The following is a 17,393-nucleotide window of genomic DNA, read 5'->3' on the forward strand; positions in this document are numbered from 1 at the left end:
GACATGCGGTATTTGAGACCGTACCATGCCTTGAGCCATGCGGTATTTAAGACCGAAACATGCTTGCCACTTTATGGTTTTATGGTTTAAATTCATGCATGCAAAACAACAAAAACAAATATGTTAATGCATGCAACAATTTCTAGATAGGATTTCCTTTTTCTTAGAATTTCCTATTTAGGCTAGAATTTTAGATAACCACTAAATTAAATTTAGAAGTTTATCTTAATTATATTTTAATTCCAATTTCATTGTTTTTAGCTTTATAGAAATTTAACATAACTTTTAATAATAAACAGATTTAATCCTAGAACACAAAATTAAATCATGCAGCCGATTATACAATCCTAAGCAAATTCGATTATGATCATGATGCATGAACAGTCCAAGTTTTAAATCTCCTAGAACAGCTTGATTAATTTCTATCTTATGATTTTAACAAAACAATTCTAGGTTCTTATGCAACATAACAAATCAAGCAATTTCAAACAATCAAATCCGATTTTAAGCTTGATAAAGTTTTGGTGCAATTCTCAATCAATCTAACAACCTAACAACCGATTTTAAGTTTTAGGTTTAAGGAATTTAAAACTTTGTTAGATTGTGTACTTGGATGTTTTAGGGTTCATTAGTTTTAAGGTTCAAATTCGATTATAGGGTTTTGAGGGGGTTTCGAATTTTGTTTACCTTAACACCAATAGGTTCTGACCGGTTTTGATCTGGGAGCTAAAGACTTCAGATATCTCACGAACCTCGAACCTTGAACAGCTTCCACGAACCACGAACTGCTTCCCACGAACAGCTCCTTGTACCGCACGTACTTGAACTCACCCCCGATCCGCGTACTACGAACCTCGATCAAGCTTTGTATGTAACTTGATTACGAGCTAAGGATGCTCGTGAATCACCAAAAGAACTTCGAGATAATAGAGGTAGATCTCGGAGAAGAAGAAGAACAAGAGGCGGTTTAGGGTTTTGGAAGAGAATGATGAAAGCGGCGGCTGCCTTAGGGTTTTAGGGTTTTAGGTGGTTGGAGTCTATCGTGCTGATAACGTGTTATGAATATAGAGTTTAGGGATAAAGCTCTTGTATATTCTTATTGATTAAACTCGAGGTTACAAGCATATATATAGTACATTACAAGGCCAAAGCTAAACCGACATAGAATTAGGGTGTTGCCGAGAAGGCCATCGGTCGATGGGCCGATAGTACATGGGCCGAAGGGCCAAGGACATAAGGACGGTATATGGACTGGTCTGTACGAAGTCCATTAAGTGTTTCACAACAAACAGAATCAAAATTAAATAGCGAAGTTTACCAAGAATAACGTTTCGAAATAGAAAACCCTAGCTATTTTCCTCGATTTTGTGTACTTGATTTCATCCTCATGTGTATCTCTTCCTCAAATTTATTCGGAACATTAATCATTTAACGTGTGTAATATATTGGTTACAAACAATTGATTTCCTCCGAATATGAAAGACACTCTTCGTCGATTTTTTGAATCATGAGATGTACTACTTTGTTAATGATTTCTTGTGTTTTCATTCTTTTCATAATTAACGAACCATGTTGAAGGTAACAATCGCATAAATTGGTACTGCAGGCAACGGCAGTTCTAGAATATGACACAACTAAAAGTTGCTGTGATTAAATTAGAAACAAAAAAAAAGAGGTGGAATAGCCGTAGTACAAACTATTGCGTGTTCGAGAGAGACATGGAAATGAATAGTAGTATTACGGAGAAATGATTTATAAGAGGAACATGCATGTACATGTCATATATAGGCTTCCCGTTGATTGTGTCTCATCTTAGAAATTTCGGCCATTAATAATGTTTATTGAGAGTTTTAAGTTATATTCACGAAGATATAAATGTAGCTTTCACCAAAAACAATAATATCCTAAAACCCCAAAACAATGCTTTCTTCGAGCAATTGTCATGAACTCATGTCTCATGATGTGGACTGAAAAACCAAACCACGTAAGGAAGAACATCAATGCTCATGTCAAATTCCTATAGGCTATAGCTAATCCCGATCACTGTTACTTTTCCCATCCTAGAAATTTGCAGCCATCAATACCAATATCTATTATATATATAATTACATGCAAGTATAAAAATGTCTTTTCTCTTATCTAGAATAATTGAATGAGATACGCATACAATATACTTCGTAAGCAATAATATAATCGTGCATGTATATAAGAAGAAAACAACAACTTTTATCTGAAAAGAAGAAGAAAAAACTCGGTTGTACATCGTAAAAGCCGTCAAGGACCAATGCGAGCAAGCTGTTTGGCTCTTTCCTTAAAGCAAAAGAAAAGAAAAAAAGTCACTTTTTCTCTTTTCTTTCCAATTTTTTTTGCTTTAGATTTCTTTTTCTCCACTTGTTAGTTGTTATGTTTAGTATTTCAACTCCGAGATATGAAACTCTCTTCTTTGTGTTTCACTAGTTTGAACTCTTTTAGTCATAAAACAACAAACTCTGCCACAATCAACCAAAAGCCAATGAGTCAAATAAAAACTTCTTTTTATGAGTGAAAGTGACTATTGTAATTCAATCTCTTTTGATTTCCAAAGTTAAGGAAAACCAAATGGAAAGCAGATTTCTGCATGTTCTTCCCTTAGTCAATATATAAAAGTGAATTGATAGACATAATTAATCATATACGCAATTGATACAACTCTTAACTTTTGTTAGTTTAGCTAATCCAACAAATTATTTATGTTTGGGACAATGTCGTAATTAAAACTGGCGGTATAGTGCTTGCTTACGTTATATGATGATATTTTTGGTAAAATATTTTTGTTTTGAGGTTTTGAAAGATAAATGTAATGACGTAATTCCAAATGATATACAGGTAACAGGTTCTTTAGCACAAAAAAAATGATGTAAATATTTTTATTTGATGGTTCTGTCAGATTTTATTTTTTTATTCTTGCAATATGTGTTTGTTTACAAACCTAAATATAATACTTCCACTAGAATTATTCGTATCAGAAAAGCAAACGCATCAAACAAAATTTGATTTTTGATTTCATGTAACGTGACCGACGAGATAATGCGCTAACATCGCTTATCTATTTAAACTTATATAATTAATGCAATTATTAATTATATCAGGTCTTCTCGAAGAACATCTAGATGGCATAAGCTTTTGTGAGATGGGTTCCCCTTTTAGGTTTGATTTAAAAGAAGATATGTAATGTGTAAAGTCTTGCTTCAAATGATTTGTATGTTCCTATTGGATTAGGGCGTACGTCTTTATTTATTATAAATATTTGTATATCTATAATATGTGAAATAAACTTTTTAACTTTTCATTTTAGTACGATAGTGCTGGAGTTTGATGGTTTAAACATAGTGCTTTGTATTTAACAACTAAAGATAAACCAACATTTTTTTTATCAAACAGAATTTACAAATCCTAAATCCAAAAAAACGGATAGACAAAAAAATTCAAGATAAATTTTGATTTTTAAAACACTTGATTTTTTACAACTTTTGTGAATAAAAATAAAACATTAGATATCAAATGCCAAATCTTACATTTAATATGTTACTTAACCGTCGGAGTTGACTTAGCAATGGCCAAATCAAATATTGCTAAAACTTAGAAACGCATAGAGAACAACTTATCTTTGTTACATTTGGAAATTATCTCAAAATTAAATCTTTTTTCTATGTCTTACTGGACAACAATCTAGTGGGGGAGCTAGAGCGCCAAAAAAAATTATTGAGGTCAATTATGTGATTTAAAAATTTTATAAGAGTTAATTGTGCTATTTTAGAAGAGTCAATTTGAATTCTTTTTCTTAAAATTTCAGCTAAATTTAAAATTTCACCATAGTCAATTGATTCACATGCTTATATTCTACCTCCACCATTACGACAATCTATAGGCTCATATATATACATATAAACATATAGAATTAAGCTACTTTTCTATTAGGATTACAACAATATAAATCTTATCTAAGTATTTTGACATTATTTAGATCTTATTTGTGAGTCTTAACTTATCTTTAAAGCAATTTTTTAAGAGATAGATTCTCTCTCAAAAATTTGTTTTAAAATATAAAACATATATATAAAATAATTAACCATAGCCATAATCTAGTTCTATGTAAGCCGCTAGCTAGGGGTACAAATTTTGTCAAATGATCATTTGATTCATTTGGATACTATTTTAAAATAGTATTTTATCTCAATTATCAGGTTGATTTTTTGGATCATATTTTTCTAGTAGAATTACAAATCTGCTTAATCTTTCTTTCTTCAACTAAGAGTTTGAAATTATCTTCAAACCATATCTCAATAGAGAGTTTGAATAGATGTTCAAAATATGTTCACATCCAAATGGTTTTTTGCGTAGTAAATACCCAGCCAAAATATGTGGAACAGATTGATGATCAGTCCCTTAAGCCATCAATATCGTGTGTAAAATTAAGAGAGATTTCATATTTATCTCATGCACATCATATATATATATATATAAGATAATGCATTGAACGGTAAACACTACTTGATTAATATTAATAGCACATTCTCATATCTTAGTGATTTATCAATCTTGTGATTCTGCAACATTACTTGACTCAATCCGAGAATCTCCATGATACTTTGAATTGGTTGGCTATCTGTAATTTTTTTGTCTGACCTTTTTCACATAGTATTTTACGGTCCTGCCATCTAACTAGAAAAATGATTGTTAGAATTGTTGAAATAAAAAAAACTACAGAAGATATAATTAAGCTTTTCACTCAACTCTTTGGAATTATCCAACAATTGAATATATTTAAGCAAAATGAATTCAAATTTGGGAATTATTTTGGTCAGTAAAAATTCAAATATTTTTGGCTTGATATGTGAAATTGAGGATTTATATAAATTTTTTACGGTATCTATATAATTAAGATAATTTTTTCGAGGACACACTTTTTTTTGTCATCAATTTGGAGGACTCACTTATGTAGTTTAATTTTATATATAAACGGCCACTTTAGGCTCAACTAAGCCTCTATATATTCTTTGGGCCTCATAATCGTATTTCTTTCGGCCAGCTTAAGCTTCAAATTTAAAACTTGGTAGTTAATTAAAGGAACTCCTCCTGTGTAGGAAATAAAGAAACAAATTTATTCTCAAACTTAAACGTCCAGATGACGAATCTGTGACATTATGATTTAAAGTGAAAATAAAAAAAACTGAAGTAAAAGTAGTTAATTTGGTGTTATGTCCGAACGGTCGAGGCCACATAGAGACTAATTTCAAACTCTTTTGACATTTGAGACTGACAAGTTTGGTTTATTGTGTTCAACGCCAAACACGTTGCAAAGACTTAAGTTGGTGAATGGTGAGTGCCTCCAATTTCCAACTAATATAAAATTATATCATCAATGATACTCTAACGTTCAAAATCTAGTATCAATAAGTATCATTTATTAAAAGAAAGAATCGAAGCCAAAGTCAATCTACTAGTGTTTAAAGAAACAGAAATAATTTGTAGACTATATACACATATATATAGTTAGCTTTGATTGATCAATATTGGAGTGACCATGTCCGGATGAGTTTAAGTAGTAATGTAGTATCCTAGCGAGTGTTTGTGATAAAGAATGTTAACTGTGCAAAATACATGACATAAAAAAGAAAGAATTAACACGCATGACATATTTAGAGGTCACGATAGAAGAGAAGGCGAAACACGAAAGGCCACACAAACCAAATGGTGGTAACCGGTAAATCAATAGTTGATAACTAGTAGTATTCTATTACCTACCCAAGGTTATTTTTGCCACTTCAGATAAATTATATGGCGCTTGCAATATAATTTGAGTTTCTTATTTAATGAGCAAATAGTAAGGAAACGCTTTGAACTTTTGAAGTTTAAACGATTTAAATAGGTAAATTAGTAGATTTATTTTTAAAATTTACTATAATAAATGACATTTTTTTATTGTTAGAGTCTGAAATATTACCAATTTCCAACGATCATGTCGCATTTGACTCTAAAAATGTTGTTGCTAAAAAAAACACTTTTGATATCTCTAGTGTTTTACTTGAACTCAAAACTTTTTTTTGTAACAACACTTTTTTGTTTTGTTTACAATTGTTATAACAACACTAATAAATTTTGAACGGTGTCATATATTTTACTATTAATAACTATTTACATCTTTGGTCATACATTTTGTTTCGTAAAAATATGAATTGTATAAATTTGTACTAGTTGACTTGTATAAATATTATTCTTATTCCATGTTTATCCACTAATATGTTTAAAGATTTTCAGCTTTCATGTTACAAGTACAATTAGTTGGTTATCTAATTCTTCATGAAATAATGTTATCTTCCTTGAGATATCATAATTACTCACCCTTAACAGAACCAAGCTGGTCACCAAATCCATCTTATGTAGTGGTGCATGGCATATCTGAAACTAAGCTGGTCACCAAATACAGCAATTTTACTTTTACCTCTCTCTCCTCTCTCTCTCTCTCTCTCTCCCCCCATATATATATAAAAAACAATTAGAAAATAAGTTTGGATGGATCTTTATTATTACTCCATTTCCCCTATAAGTCTTAGTTGGTTTATACATAAAGTAAAATATAATACATCAAAAACATTTTTTTTTCTACAGAAAATTCAAGTTCCACTTGTCAAGTTGACATGGCAATTAACACAAGGCATCGAATGTCTTAAAAACTGAATCCATACTTAATTACCAAACAAGAAACGTTCTTCACTTTTAAAACCAAAAACTAAAAACATTACATATACTATTAAACATTTAAATTAATTGTATTTAGCTGTCGCTGATTTATTACTTTTGTTAAAGAAACGAGTATGTATGTATAGTTTACGGAAAATCCCATATATAGTAAACGAAAATTCCCTAGTTCACCAGCTTTCGTAAGATAATCTTTCTTTAACAAAACAAAGATAACTAGTACACATGTCCTTGCTCTCACCCACTCAACCCTCAGATTCCTCACGCTTTCTTTTTGTTTTCCGAAATTTTTTCTTTGGCTACCAAATCAAAAAACTACATTAACAAACAAACCCTTCTCCTCTCTCTTGCTAATTCCCAAATCCTCCAACAACAAAAAAAAATGGAGACGTTGTCGAGAAGCCTAAGTAGGAGCTTGGGAGAGTTGTTAGCAAGTCATAGTAATAGCCATTTCTCAAGGAGAAGCGGTTCAACGATCAACGACCACGACGAGGAAGCTCTTAAATGGGCAGCTCTCGAGAAACTTCCAACCTTCACTCGTCTTCGTACCACTATCATTCATCCTCATGAAGACCTCGTCGACGTCACCAAGCTTGGAGTCGATGATCGCCAGAAGTTCATCGATTCTATCTTCAAAGTCACCGAGGAAGACAACGAGAAGTTCTTGAAAAAGTTCAAGAACCGAATCGACAGGTATTAATTATTATTCTAGATTTTTGTGCGACTGACTGTTACATGCAACCAATCTATTAGCATTTTTTTTTTGATGATAAAATTTGGTTTGAGTTGAGAAAAATACAAAATATTACGTCGACAGCAGGGTTCAAACCTGCGCGGGCGAAGCCCAATAGATTTCAAGTCTATCTCCTTAACCACTCGGACATATCGACTGTTTGATATACTTAGAGATTTGAAATTTATTACGAAAAGTGTTCCGATGTTTTTTTCTCTAATACATGCAAAGTCCTTATAACTCTTTAAAAAAAAAAAATCTTATTGCAACAAAAAATATTCTTGTGATGTAAAATCCTGTTTTTGGAAATTTTACTTTTTACCTTTTTAATGTGATGTTTCTATCATTTATGGCAGGGTGCGAATAAAGCTACCCACAGTGGAAGGGAGATTCGAGAAAGTAACGATAGAGGCGAATTGTCACATAGGAAAAAGAGCTCTTCCCACATTACCTAACGTTGCTTTAAACATTGCAGAGAGAGGTCTTCGTTTGCTTGGTTTTAACTTTACAGAAACCACTAAAGTCACTATCCTTAGAGACGTCTCCGGTATTATCAAACCTTCAAGGTAACGGGAAACTTCAAAATTTGCTTTTACATGAACTCGATGTTGATTATAATGTATGGTTTTGGTGGTTTTTGCAGAATGACACTTTTATTAGGTCCACCATCATCAGGGAAAACAACTCTTTTATTGGCGTTAGCTGGAAAACTAGACCCAAGCTTAAAGGTTTAACTAATACACATATGATTAATTACAATTTACAAATAATACTAATAAAAAGGAGAGTTGAATTAGTAATGCGATTAATGAAAATGGACAGGTCACAGGAAGTGTAACGTACAATGGGCATGGATTAAACGAGTTTGTGCCACAGAAAACATCAGCATACATAAGTCAAAACGATGTTCATATTGGAGTCATGACTGTCCAAGAAACTCTTGAATTTTCTGCTAGATGTCAAGGAGTTGGCACTAGATACGGTAATTATCATTTTAAATGCTTATGTGTTATATAATCGAACTTATCAAATTAAGAAAACTTAAGTTTGTGATGCTATAGATTTGTTAAGTGAGCTGGTGAGGAGAGAGAAGGAGGCAGGGATATTGCCGGAACCGGAAGTGGATCTCTTCATGAAGTCCATCGCAGCTGGTGATGTCAAGAGCAATCTCATCACAGACTACACTCTCAGAGTAATGATTTCACCTTCAACATATTGTGCGATTTTTTTCGAAAATAGTATATAGATCTAATATGTCAAATGATATTAGCTAGGGTGTAACTGTAGAGTTTTTTTTTTTTTTTTTTTTTGCATAATTTTTCATAAGTTCTTAACTAAGAATTTTGAATCCTTCTAGGAAAAAAAAAAAAAATAGCAGCTACAAAATGTATGGGTTAAAGAGATTAATTAAGTATGAGTTTTTGTGAAATGATATGATATTTGTTTTTGCCAAAATATCTTTGATCCACTAACAAATAGAGATATATTTTTAAAAGATAGATGCATGCATTGAAAATAATCAGAGATAGAAAGTCTTTCCATCTAAAAATTCCAACTCACGCCATTAGTGGATACACACACATTCACCTACTCCCAAGTCTCAACTTTTCACCTAAAAGTCATTTGACTCTTCATTTTTGACTCAACAACCCCAATAGTAAACATTTTAGTCTAATTTGGTTTGACAAATTGGGGTAACTATTGGATATTTTTTTTGTTTTTTTTTAATTCTTCAGATATTAGGACTTGACATATGCAAAGATACGGTGGTCGGAGATGAGATGGTTAGAGGAATCTCTGGTGGTCAAAAGAAAAGAGTCACAACAGGTTCCCTTTAACTTTCTATGTTCTTCAACTACTCCCATATCCATGTTAACTCCATGAGCCGCAAGTCACACGATTACAACTTCTTTTCTTTTCCTTAAAAAAACAAAACAGGAGAGATGATAGTGGGACCAACAAAGACATTGTTCATGGACGAGATATCGACAGGTCTTGACAGTTCAACAACGTACCAAATAGTGAAATGCCTTCAAGAGGTTGTTCGGTTCACGGACGCAACGGTTCTCATGTCCTTATTACAACCAGCTCCTGAAACGTTCGAACTTTTCGATGATATCATTCTATTGTCAGAGGGCCAAATCGTGTACCAAGGTCCACGTGATCATGTTCTTGCCTTCTTCGAGACTTGCGGTTTCAAGTGTCCTGACCGCAAAGGCACTGCAGATTTCTTGCAAGAGGTCTATATCTTATTTTATTTTGTTCATCCTAACAAAAAAATTGTTACTTAACCTAGAATTAATAGTGAACTTTTTACTTAACTAGGTGATGCACAATTTATAAGATTAATTTTTACATTTGTGGTTTTATTTTTTATAATTCTCATATTATTACATCTATATGGGCGTTTACCAAAATGACCCTAATTTTAATCATTATTATAGAAGAAAATATATCTGATCCACTTGCGTTGGTAAACAGGTAACTTCAAGGAAAGACCAAGAACAGTATTGGGCAGACACGACGAAACCATACAGTTACATTCCAGTCTCGGAATTCTCCAAACGGTTCAGAACCTTCCATGTCGGAGCCAATCTTGAAAAAGAACTGTCCGTCCCTTACGACAGATTCAAATCACACCCTGCTTCTCTCGTCTTTAGCAAACACTCTGTTCCCAAATCTCAACTCTTCAAGATCTGTTGGGACAGAGAACTGCTTCTCATGAAACGTAACTCTTTCTTCTACGTTACTAAGACCGTTCAGATTATTATTGTGGCCTTGATTGCGTCTACAGTGTACCTGAGGACGGAGATGGGGACAAAGAACGAGAGTGATGGAGCCGTCTACATCGGTGCGTTGATGTTCTCCATGATCGTCAACTTGTTTAATGGATTCGCCGAGCTTGCTTTGATGATTCAAAGACTTCCCGTGTTCTACAAGCAACGAGACCTTTTGTTCCACCCTCCTTGGACCTTCACTCTCCCAACAGTTATCCTAGGGATTCCTATCTCCATCTTTGAATCCGTTGTTTGGGTTTCCATTACGTATTACTTGATCGGATTTTCTCCAGAACTCAGCAGGTGAAGATGGTTCTTGAACCCGCAACAAGTTACATTGTCAACTTAAACAAGTTACACTATCAACTTAATTTCTGTTGTTTTCAGGTTCTTGAAGCATTTGTTGGTGATATTTCTGACACAGCAGATGGCTGGTTCTATATTTCGATTCAGTGCGGCAGTTTGCAGATCGATGATTCTTGCTAATACTGGAGGAGCTCTAGTTGTTATGCTCCTCTTCTTGCTTGGAGGGTTCGTTGTTCCTAAAGGTTATATTACATACATACCTTATACCTTCAAAAAAACAGTAACATGCAAACTGATTTCTAAAAATATGCAGTTCTTATGTTTTGATGGTGGTTAACAGGTGACCTTCCTATATGGTGGAAATGGGCTTACTGGGTTTCACCAATGGCTTACACTTACGACGCTTTAACTGTAAATGAAATGTTGGCTCCTAGATGGATGAATCAACCGGTAAACTCTCCAACCTATCTTTCTGCCATTCTCTTATATAACTTCTTCATTTTTAATTACTCTAATGATTAATCAGGAAACTCCCTTTTACTTTCCTTACAGTCTTCTGATAACTCAACGACGCTAGGGTTGGCTGTTCTTGAGATATTCGATATTTTCGCTGATCCAAACTGGTATTGGATCGGGGTAGGAGTCATTCTCATGTTTGTGGTTCTCTTCAACATCCTTGTTACCTTCGCTCTGGCATATCTAAACCGTAAGTACACTTATATCGATTGATTATTTTGATTATAATGATCTATTAGAATCACATATCTACAATAACCTGAGACCTAAATATAATACATAACAAACATGGGAAAATTCACTCATAGCTTATTAAATTGGTTATGGTATGGAAACACATGAATGTGACATTTCTTTTCGTTTCTTCCTACCCTGACATTACGTTTATTGGTACGCTAGCACTTGACAAACCACAAGCAGCCATTTCAAAAGAAAATGCAGAAGAAAACGGAGCAGAGAATGGCTCAAAGAGTAACAACGTTTATGCGAAAAGAGGAATGGTTCTACCTTTTACCCCTCTCACAATGTCTTTTGATAATGTCAACTACTACGTCGACATGCCTAAGGTAACACCAAATCCAAAAGACTAAAGTGAGTGTGTTTACACAAAAACATAATGATATAAAACCCCTAAAAAAACAGGAAATGAAGGAACAAGGAGTTTCCAAGGATAAGCTTCAGCTGCTAAGGGAAGTGACAGGGGTCTTTAGGCCAGGGGTATTAACAGCTTTGATGGGAGTAAGTGGAGCTGGTAAGACAACTTTAATGGATGTTTTGGCAGGCCGTAAAACTGGTGGATACATCGAAGGAGACATCAGAATCTCCGGTTTCCCTAAAAGACAAGAAACCTTTGCAAGAATCTCTGGTTATTGTGAACAGAACGATATCCACTCACCGCAAGTCACTGTGGAAGAGTCTCTCATCTACTCTGCTTTCCTTCGTCTCCCAAAAGAAGTCACTAAAGATGAGAAATTAGTAATTACTTCTTCTTTTAAACTTCACACATCATTTGAGATATATCTCAAGCCAAAGGCTTAACACATAAGCGGACTTTTGTAGAGATTTGTGGATGAAGTGATGGATCTAGTAGAGCTAGAGAGTCTCAAAGATGCGATTGTGGGGCTTCCAGGGATCACAGGGTTATCAACAGAACAGAGGAAGAGACTGACAATTGCAGTGGAACTAGTGGCGAATCCATCCATAATCTTCATGGATGAGCCTACTTCTGGTCTTGACGCTAGGGCTGCAGCGATTGTGATGAGGACAGTGAGGAACACAGTTGACACAGGAAGAACTGTGGTCTGCACAATCCACCAACCTAGCATTGATATCTTTGAAGCTTTTGATGAACTTCTTCTTATGAAGAGAGGAGGACAAGTCATATATGCTGGTCCTTTAGGTCAAAACTCCCACAAGATTATTGAATATTTTCAGGTCAGATTCTACATTTTTAATTTGATAAGACTTTGATATTAAACTGTTAAGAACTTTCCTGATCAGTACTCTTTTGAGAAACCGCAGGCGATTCATGGAGTTCCAAAAATCAAAGAGAAGTATAATCCGGCGACATGGATGCTAGAAGTGAGCTCAATGGCTGCAGAAGCAAAACTTGAGATAGATTTTGCTGAGCATTACAATACATCATCCTTATATCAGTAAGTCAAACCTAATATTTAAAGCTAAGGTCATTTCCAATATTTTATACTCAATTAGAGTTGTTCTTGGTGTAGACAAAACAAGAATCTTGTAAAGGAACTAAGCACACCACCACAAGGAGCAAGTGATCTCTATTTCTCTACGCAGTTTTCACAATCATCTTTAGGACAATTCAAATCTTGTCTGTGGAAGCAGTGGATAACTTATTGGAGAACTCCTGATTACAATCTAGCAAGATTTTTCTTTACATTGGTCTCAGCTCTAATGATCGGATCAATTTTTTGGAAAGTTGGCACAAAAAGGTTTGTGATCAGTGACTTGAATGAATCAATCTAGTATCAGGGTTTCATACTTACATTGACTCTATACTATTTTGTTTTCACAAACAGGGACAATGCAAATGATCTTACAAAGGTTATTGGAGCAATGTACGCTGCAGTTTTATTCGTGGGCATAAATAATTCTTCATCAGTCCAACCGCTAATAGCAGTGGAGCGAACTGTATTCTATAGAGAAAGAGCTGCTGAAATGTACTCTGCTTTACCATATGCCCTAGCACAGGTGAGATTAAACTTGAACCGTTTTAGGTATACTTGTTTAACAAGAAATCTTGATGAGTGGTAGAGTAGTCTCTAACTAAAGCTTGGTTTCAGGTGGTATGTGAAATACCGTATGTGCTGCTCCAAACTACATATTATACACTAATTATATACGCAATGCTCTGTTTCGAATGGAAACTCGCCAAATTCTTTTGGTTTTTCTTCGTTTCATTCTTCTCCTTCCTCTACTTCACATACTATGGGATGATGACAGTTGCCCTCACTCCGAACCAGCAAGTCGCAGCCGTTTTTGCCGGAGCTTTCTACGGGCTTTTCAACCTATTTTCTGGTTTTGTTATCCCTAGACCGGTTAGTTTCGGTTACGTTTGTGGCAAGAAAGCTCAAGCCCTAAGGGCTTTTTTTAAAAAAAAAATCGATCATATAAGCTGATTTATTTTATTCTGCAGAGAATCCCGAAATGGTGGGTATGGTATTACTGGATCTGTCCAGTAGCTTGGACTGTGTACGGTTTGATTGTCTCGCAGTACGGTGACGTGGAGGATACGATTAAAGTTCCGGGTATGACAACTGATCCGACGATAAAGTGGTACATTGAAAACAACTATGGATACGACGCAGATTTCATGGTCCCGGTTGCTACCGTGTTAGTTGGCTTCGCTCTGTTTTTTGCCTTTATGTTTGCTTTCGGCATAAGAACGCTCAATTTCCAAGAACGGTAGAGTGTAGTAGTCGCCGGACAGGTTTGGCGTGAAGGAAAAAAAAAAAGGAAGCTAGTAAAAAATAGGGTTTTTGGATATGCCATATAATAGTTTGTGATTGATGCTTTATTGATTGTAAAGTGTACAATATATGTAACACAATAGAATCTGGGGGGGGGGGGGGGGGGAATATACAACATATATTAAAGAGAATGAGTGATAATTTTAAACTCAAAACTTCATGTATATCCGAACAGTTAAAAACATTAATCATAACAACGATGAGCTTGTTTAGGTTTGTGTAAGTGTGTTTCTTTTAAATCTTTTTTGCTTTCACGTCTGGCTTGGGCATAAAAATTCAAACATAAATGAAAGTCAAATGCGTTTGTTTTAACCTTGTGGATGTATACTTCTTTTAAGATTTGTGAACGAGAAAAAGAGTTAATTATGACAAGGATAAGTTATGAAAGCCTTTTTTTGTTCAAATCTCAATCACATTTTCGTACCTAATTAAAGAAACTATCACATAATAATATGTGTGAATTACGCTTTGTGATACTAATATCAAAATCTCTTTAAATATAAACCACTTGTCTCATCTTCATATATTCAAAACGTTTTATCTTGTAAGACCACGTGCTTCTTCTTTCTTATATAAAATAGATAGATCGCGTAACAAGTGGATTGAAGTCAAAAACATTACTTTATTGGTGAGTATCGGGACAGATTTAGGTTTTAAATAATATTATCCATCTTTAAATTATATTATTTTCATTATCTTGGTTACAAGAACTGAATTTGTCGGTACCATTGTTTCTATTTTTAAAAATTATCCTCTATATATAAAAAAAATAAATCTGTTGTTTGTCATCTTAATACAAAAAAAAAAATACAAAAATTCCAGGTAAGATAAAAGGATAAATAAAAGCTTATAATAGTAATAAAAAACGCGAATTCAACGTACGATCCAGCACAATCCTCTCATCTTTTGAAACACAAATTACCGAAAATACCCTTGACTTCTTTTTTTTCCATAAGAAATCAAAACCAAGTCTTTTCCCATGGTTACAAATTATCTCTTATCTAAAAAATAAAAAAAAAATAAAAAAATCTTCATTGAATTCAATTCGTGTTATACTTCACACAAAAAAAAGAAACAAACTTGTTTTCAAGAAGAAGCATTTATTACCAAAAAGGTTCTCTCTTTTCTTGTTTGTTTGTGTGTTTTTGTGCGAATGACTCGTCGGTGTTCGCATTGTAGCAACAATGGACACAACTCACGCACGTGTCCAACGCGTGGTACGTGCGGTGGTGGAGGAGGAGGAGGAGGGTCTTGTTCCTCCTCGGCGGTGAAGCTGTTCGGTGTGAGGTTAACGGATGGTTCGATTATTAAGAAGAGTGCGAGTATGGGTAATCTCTCTGCATTGGCTGTTGCTGCGGCGGCTGCGACTACGCACCACCGTTTATCTCCGTCGTCTCCTTTAGCGACGTCTAATCATAACGACTCGCCGTTATCCGATCATGCCCGATACTCTGGTTTGCATCATAATGAAGGGTACTTATCTGATGATCCTGCTCATGGTTCTGGTTCTAGTCACCGTCGTGGAGAGAGGAAGCGAGGTAAAAAAGGACACGACTTTACGTTTTTTAAATCTTTTCTATTTTTGTAAGAAATCCATTGTTGTTAATGTGAGAGTCTCTGATTGCAAAGTTTTGAACTTTTGTAATTGAAATTGCTCTAAAGGTTTATGCTTTAAGGAATTGGTAGTGGTCAATGGTTATTGCAAGAATTGAAAATGGTTTTAGGTGTAACCGGTTAGTGGAATTGTTGGATTAATTTAGTTTCTTTTGTTGGTCTTGGACTTTTAAGTCTATGGTCATTATGTGGTTGGTTATGAAATGTGACATGTTATATTGGGGTTACTATAGGTATTCCTTGGACTGAGGAAGAACACAGGCTATTCTTAGTCGGACTTCAGAAACTTGGGAAAGGAGATTGGCGTGGTATTTCAAGAAACTATGTAACTTCAAGAACTCCTACACAAGTGGCTAGTCATGCTCAAAAGTATTTCATTCGCCATACGAGTTCCAGCCGCAGGAAAAGACGGTCCAGCCTCTTTGACATGGTTACTGATGAAATGGTTTGCATCATTATCACTTTATGGATTTTCTGTTATTTCTAATATTTGGGAAACTTGTATATTGAGTGTGTGTCTCCTCTGTTTTGCTGCCTTTTAGGTAACGGATTCATCGCCAATACAAGAAGACCAAACCGTAAACCGTTCTTCTCCAAGCGAGGAGCTTGAGAACAAAAGTTACCTTCCTTCACTAGAGCTCTCACTCAATAATACCACGGAACCTGAAGCGGTCATAGCCAAGGCGCTACCACAGGAAAAACCTGAAGAAGCTATAGAACCATCGAACGGGGTTTCACCAATGCTAGTCCCGGGAGGTTTCTATCCTCCTTGTTTTCCAGTCACTTACACGATTTGGCTCCCTGCGACTTCCACATCACTTCAGGGAACAGAACATGGTTTCGAAGCTGAGACTTCTTCTCAGCATCATCAGGTCCTAAAACCAAAACCTGGATTTGCTAAAGAACGTGTGAACATGGACGAGCTGGTTGGTATGTCTCAGCTTAGCATAGGAATGGGAACAAAACATGGGACTGAAACTTCTCCTTCTGCTTCCCCGCTATCGTTGAAACTAGAGCCCTCAAGGCCATCGGCATTTCACTCAAATGGCTCGGTGAATGGTGCGGATTTGAGTAAAGGCAACAGCGCGATCCAGGCTATCTGAAAAATCTAATGTTGTTGTGTTAAAGAATGAAGAAGACCGGATTAAAGCAGAGGATGTTCCTGGTTTGAGGACGAAACAAACCAAGCTTTGAGCCATTAGAGAGAGAGAGAATACTTCTTACCAAAGAAAAAAAAGAAAAAATAGAGCAAACTGTAACAACAGACTTACCAAACAGTCAAAACACATTTCTCAGTATCACGTCATACTTACATAAGATAAGCGTAACTTACAATACAATCACTGATTTTAATGTTTATGGCATTCTTATTAATTATTTTAGAGATTAGACAATAAGAAATGTTACAAATTATAAATTTATTGCTACCGTTCAACCATATCTACTGTTAAATGTTCGACTCGAACATTAAAATGGATATAAGCAGAAAAGAAAGAGACTCAAAAAAGGTAAGAGTATTTGTTCTTTGGTGTGAAGCTGCTTTCAGCAATGGAAGCACAAATCAAATCAGGAGTAGAGAATCAATGCTGCGTTGGGAATAATTTCAAGAAAATGAAAAGGGAACCTGAAGTCGAATTTTGTAAATGATTGCAATTCAGCCCCCATATAAGTTCCTAAAAATATTCCAAACGAGCCACTTTTTAATGCTAAAAT

General features: G+C 34.8%; 2 protein-coding genes and 1 non-coding gene across 3 annotated transcripts; 2 read left to right on the top strand and 1 right to left on the bottom strand.

The window, feature by feature from the left end:
• Positions 1-6,815: 6,815 nt before the first annotated feature.
• LOC104765473 (ABC transporter G family member 29) lies at positions 6,816-14,282 on the top strand. The gene is made up of 19 exons (XM_087501858.1): positions 6,816-7,431; positions 7,828-8,037; positions 8,115-8,199; positions 8,294-8,453; positions 8,533-8,663; positions 9,208-9,298; positions 9,410-9,711; positions 9,953-10,551; positions 10,636-10,796; positions 10,895-11,004; positions 11,107-11,260; positions 11,470-11,636; positions 11,713-12,045; positions 12,130-12,504; positions 12,592-12,725; positions 12,801-13,028; positions 13,116-13,287; positions 13,380-13,634; positions 13,733-14,282. The coding sequence occupies exons 1-19, from the start codon at positions 7,121-7,123 to the stop codon at positions 14,003-14,005; spliced, it is 4,251 nt and encodes a 1,416-aa protein (XP_087357984.1). The 5' UTR covers positions 6,816-7,120; the 3' UTR covers positions 14,006-14,282.
• On the bottom strand, positions 7,547-7,628 carry TRNAS-UGA (transfer RNA serine (anticodon UGA)). Its single transcript has one exon. It is a non-coding gene; the product is annotated as a tRNA-Ser (tRNA).
• A 664-nt stretch (positions 14,283-14,946) lies between the features above and the next one.
• Positions 14,947-17,037, top strand: LOC104765474 (transcription factor MYBS3-like). Its single transcript, XM_010489189.3, has 3 exons — positions 14,947-15,604; positions 15,914-16,125; positions 16,223-17,037. Exons 1-3 carry the CDS (start codon positions 15,220-15,222, stop codon positions 16,781-16,783), a joined length of 1,158 nt encoding a protein of 385 aa, XP_010487491.1. The 5' UTR covers positions 14,947-15,219; the 3' UTR covers positions 16,784-17,037.
• Positions 17,038-17,393: the final 356 nt, after the last annotated feature.

Source organism: Camelina sativa, chromosome 19 (assembly GCF_030686135.1).
Source record: "Camelina sativa cultivar CO46 ecotype springtype chromosome 19, ASM3068613v1".
In the NCBI taxonomy this organism is placed as follows: domain Eukaryota; kingdom Viridiplantae; phylum Streptophyta; class Magnoliopsida; order Brassicales; family Brassicaceae; genus Camelina; species Camelina sativa.

Coding starts and splice junctions, on each gene's coding strand:
- LOC104765474 (XM_010489189.3), top strand. CDS start 15,220: ATGACTCGTCGGTGTTCGCATTGTAGCAACAATGGACACAACTCACGC. Junction 15,605..15,913: donor TCGTGGAGAGAGGAAGCGAG/GTAAAAAAGGAC, acceptor GGGTTACTATAG/GTATTCCTTGGACTGAGGAA. Junction 16,126..16,222: donor ACATGGTTACTGATGAAATG/GTTTGCATCATT, acceptor GCTGCCTTTTAG/GTAACGGATTCATCGCCAAT.
- LOC104765473 (XM_087501858.1), top strand. CDS start 7,121: ATGGAGACGTTGTCGAGAAGCCTAAGTAGGAGCTTGGGAGAGTTGTTA. Junction 10,552..10,635: donor TTTTCTCCAGAACTCAGCAG/GTGAAGATGGTT, acceptor TGTTGTTTTCAG/GTTCTTGAAGCATTTGTTGG. Junction 13,029..13,115: donor TGGAAAGTTGGCACAAAAAG/GTTTGTGATCAG, acceptor TTTCACAAACAG/GGACAATGCAAATGATCTTA.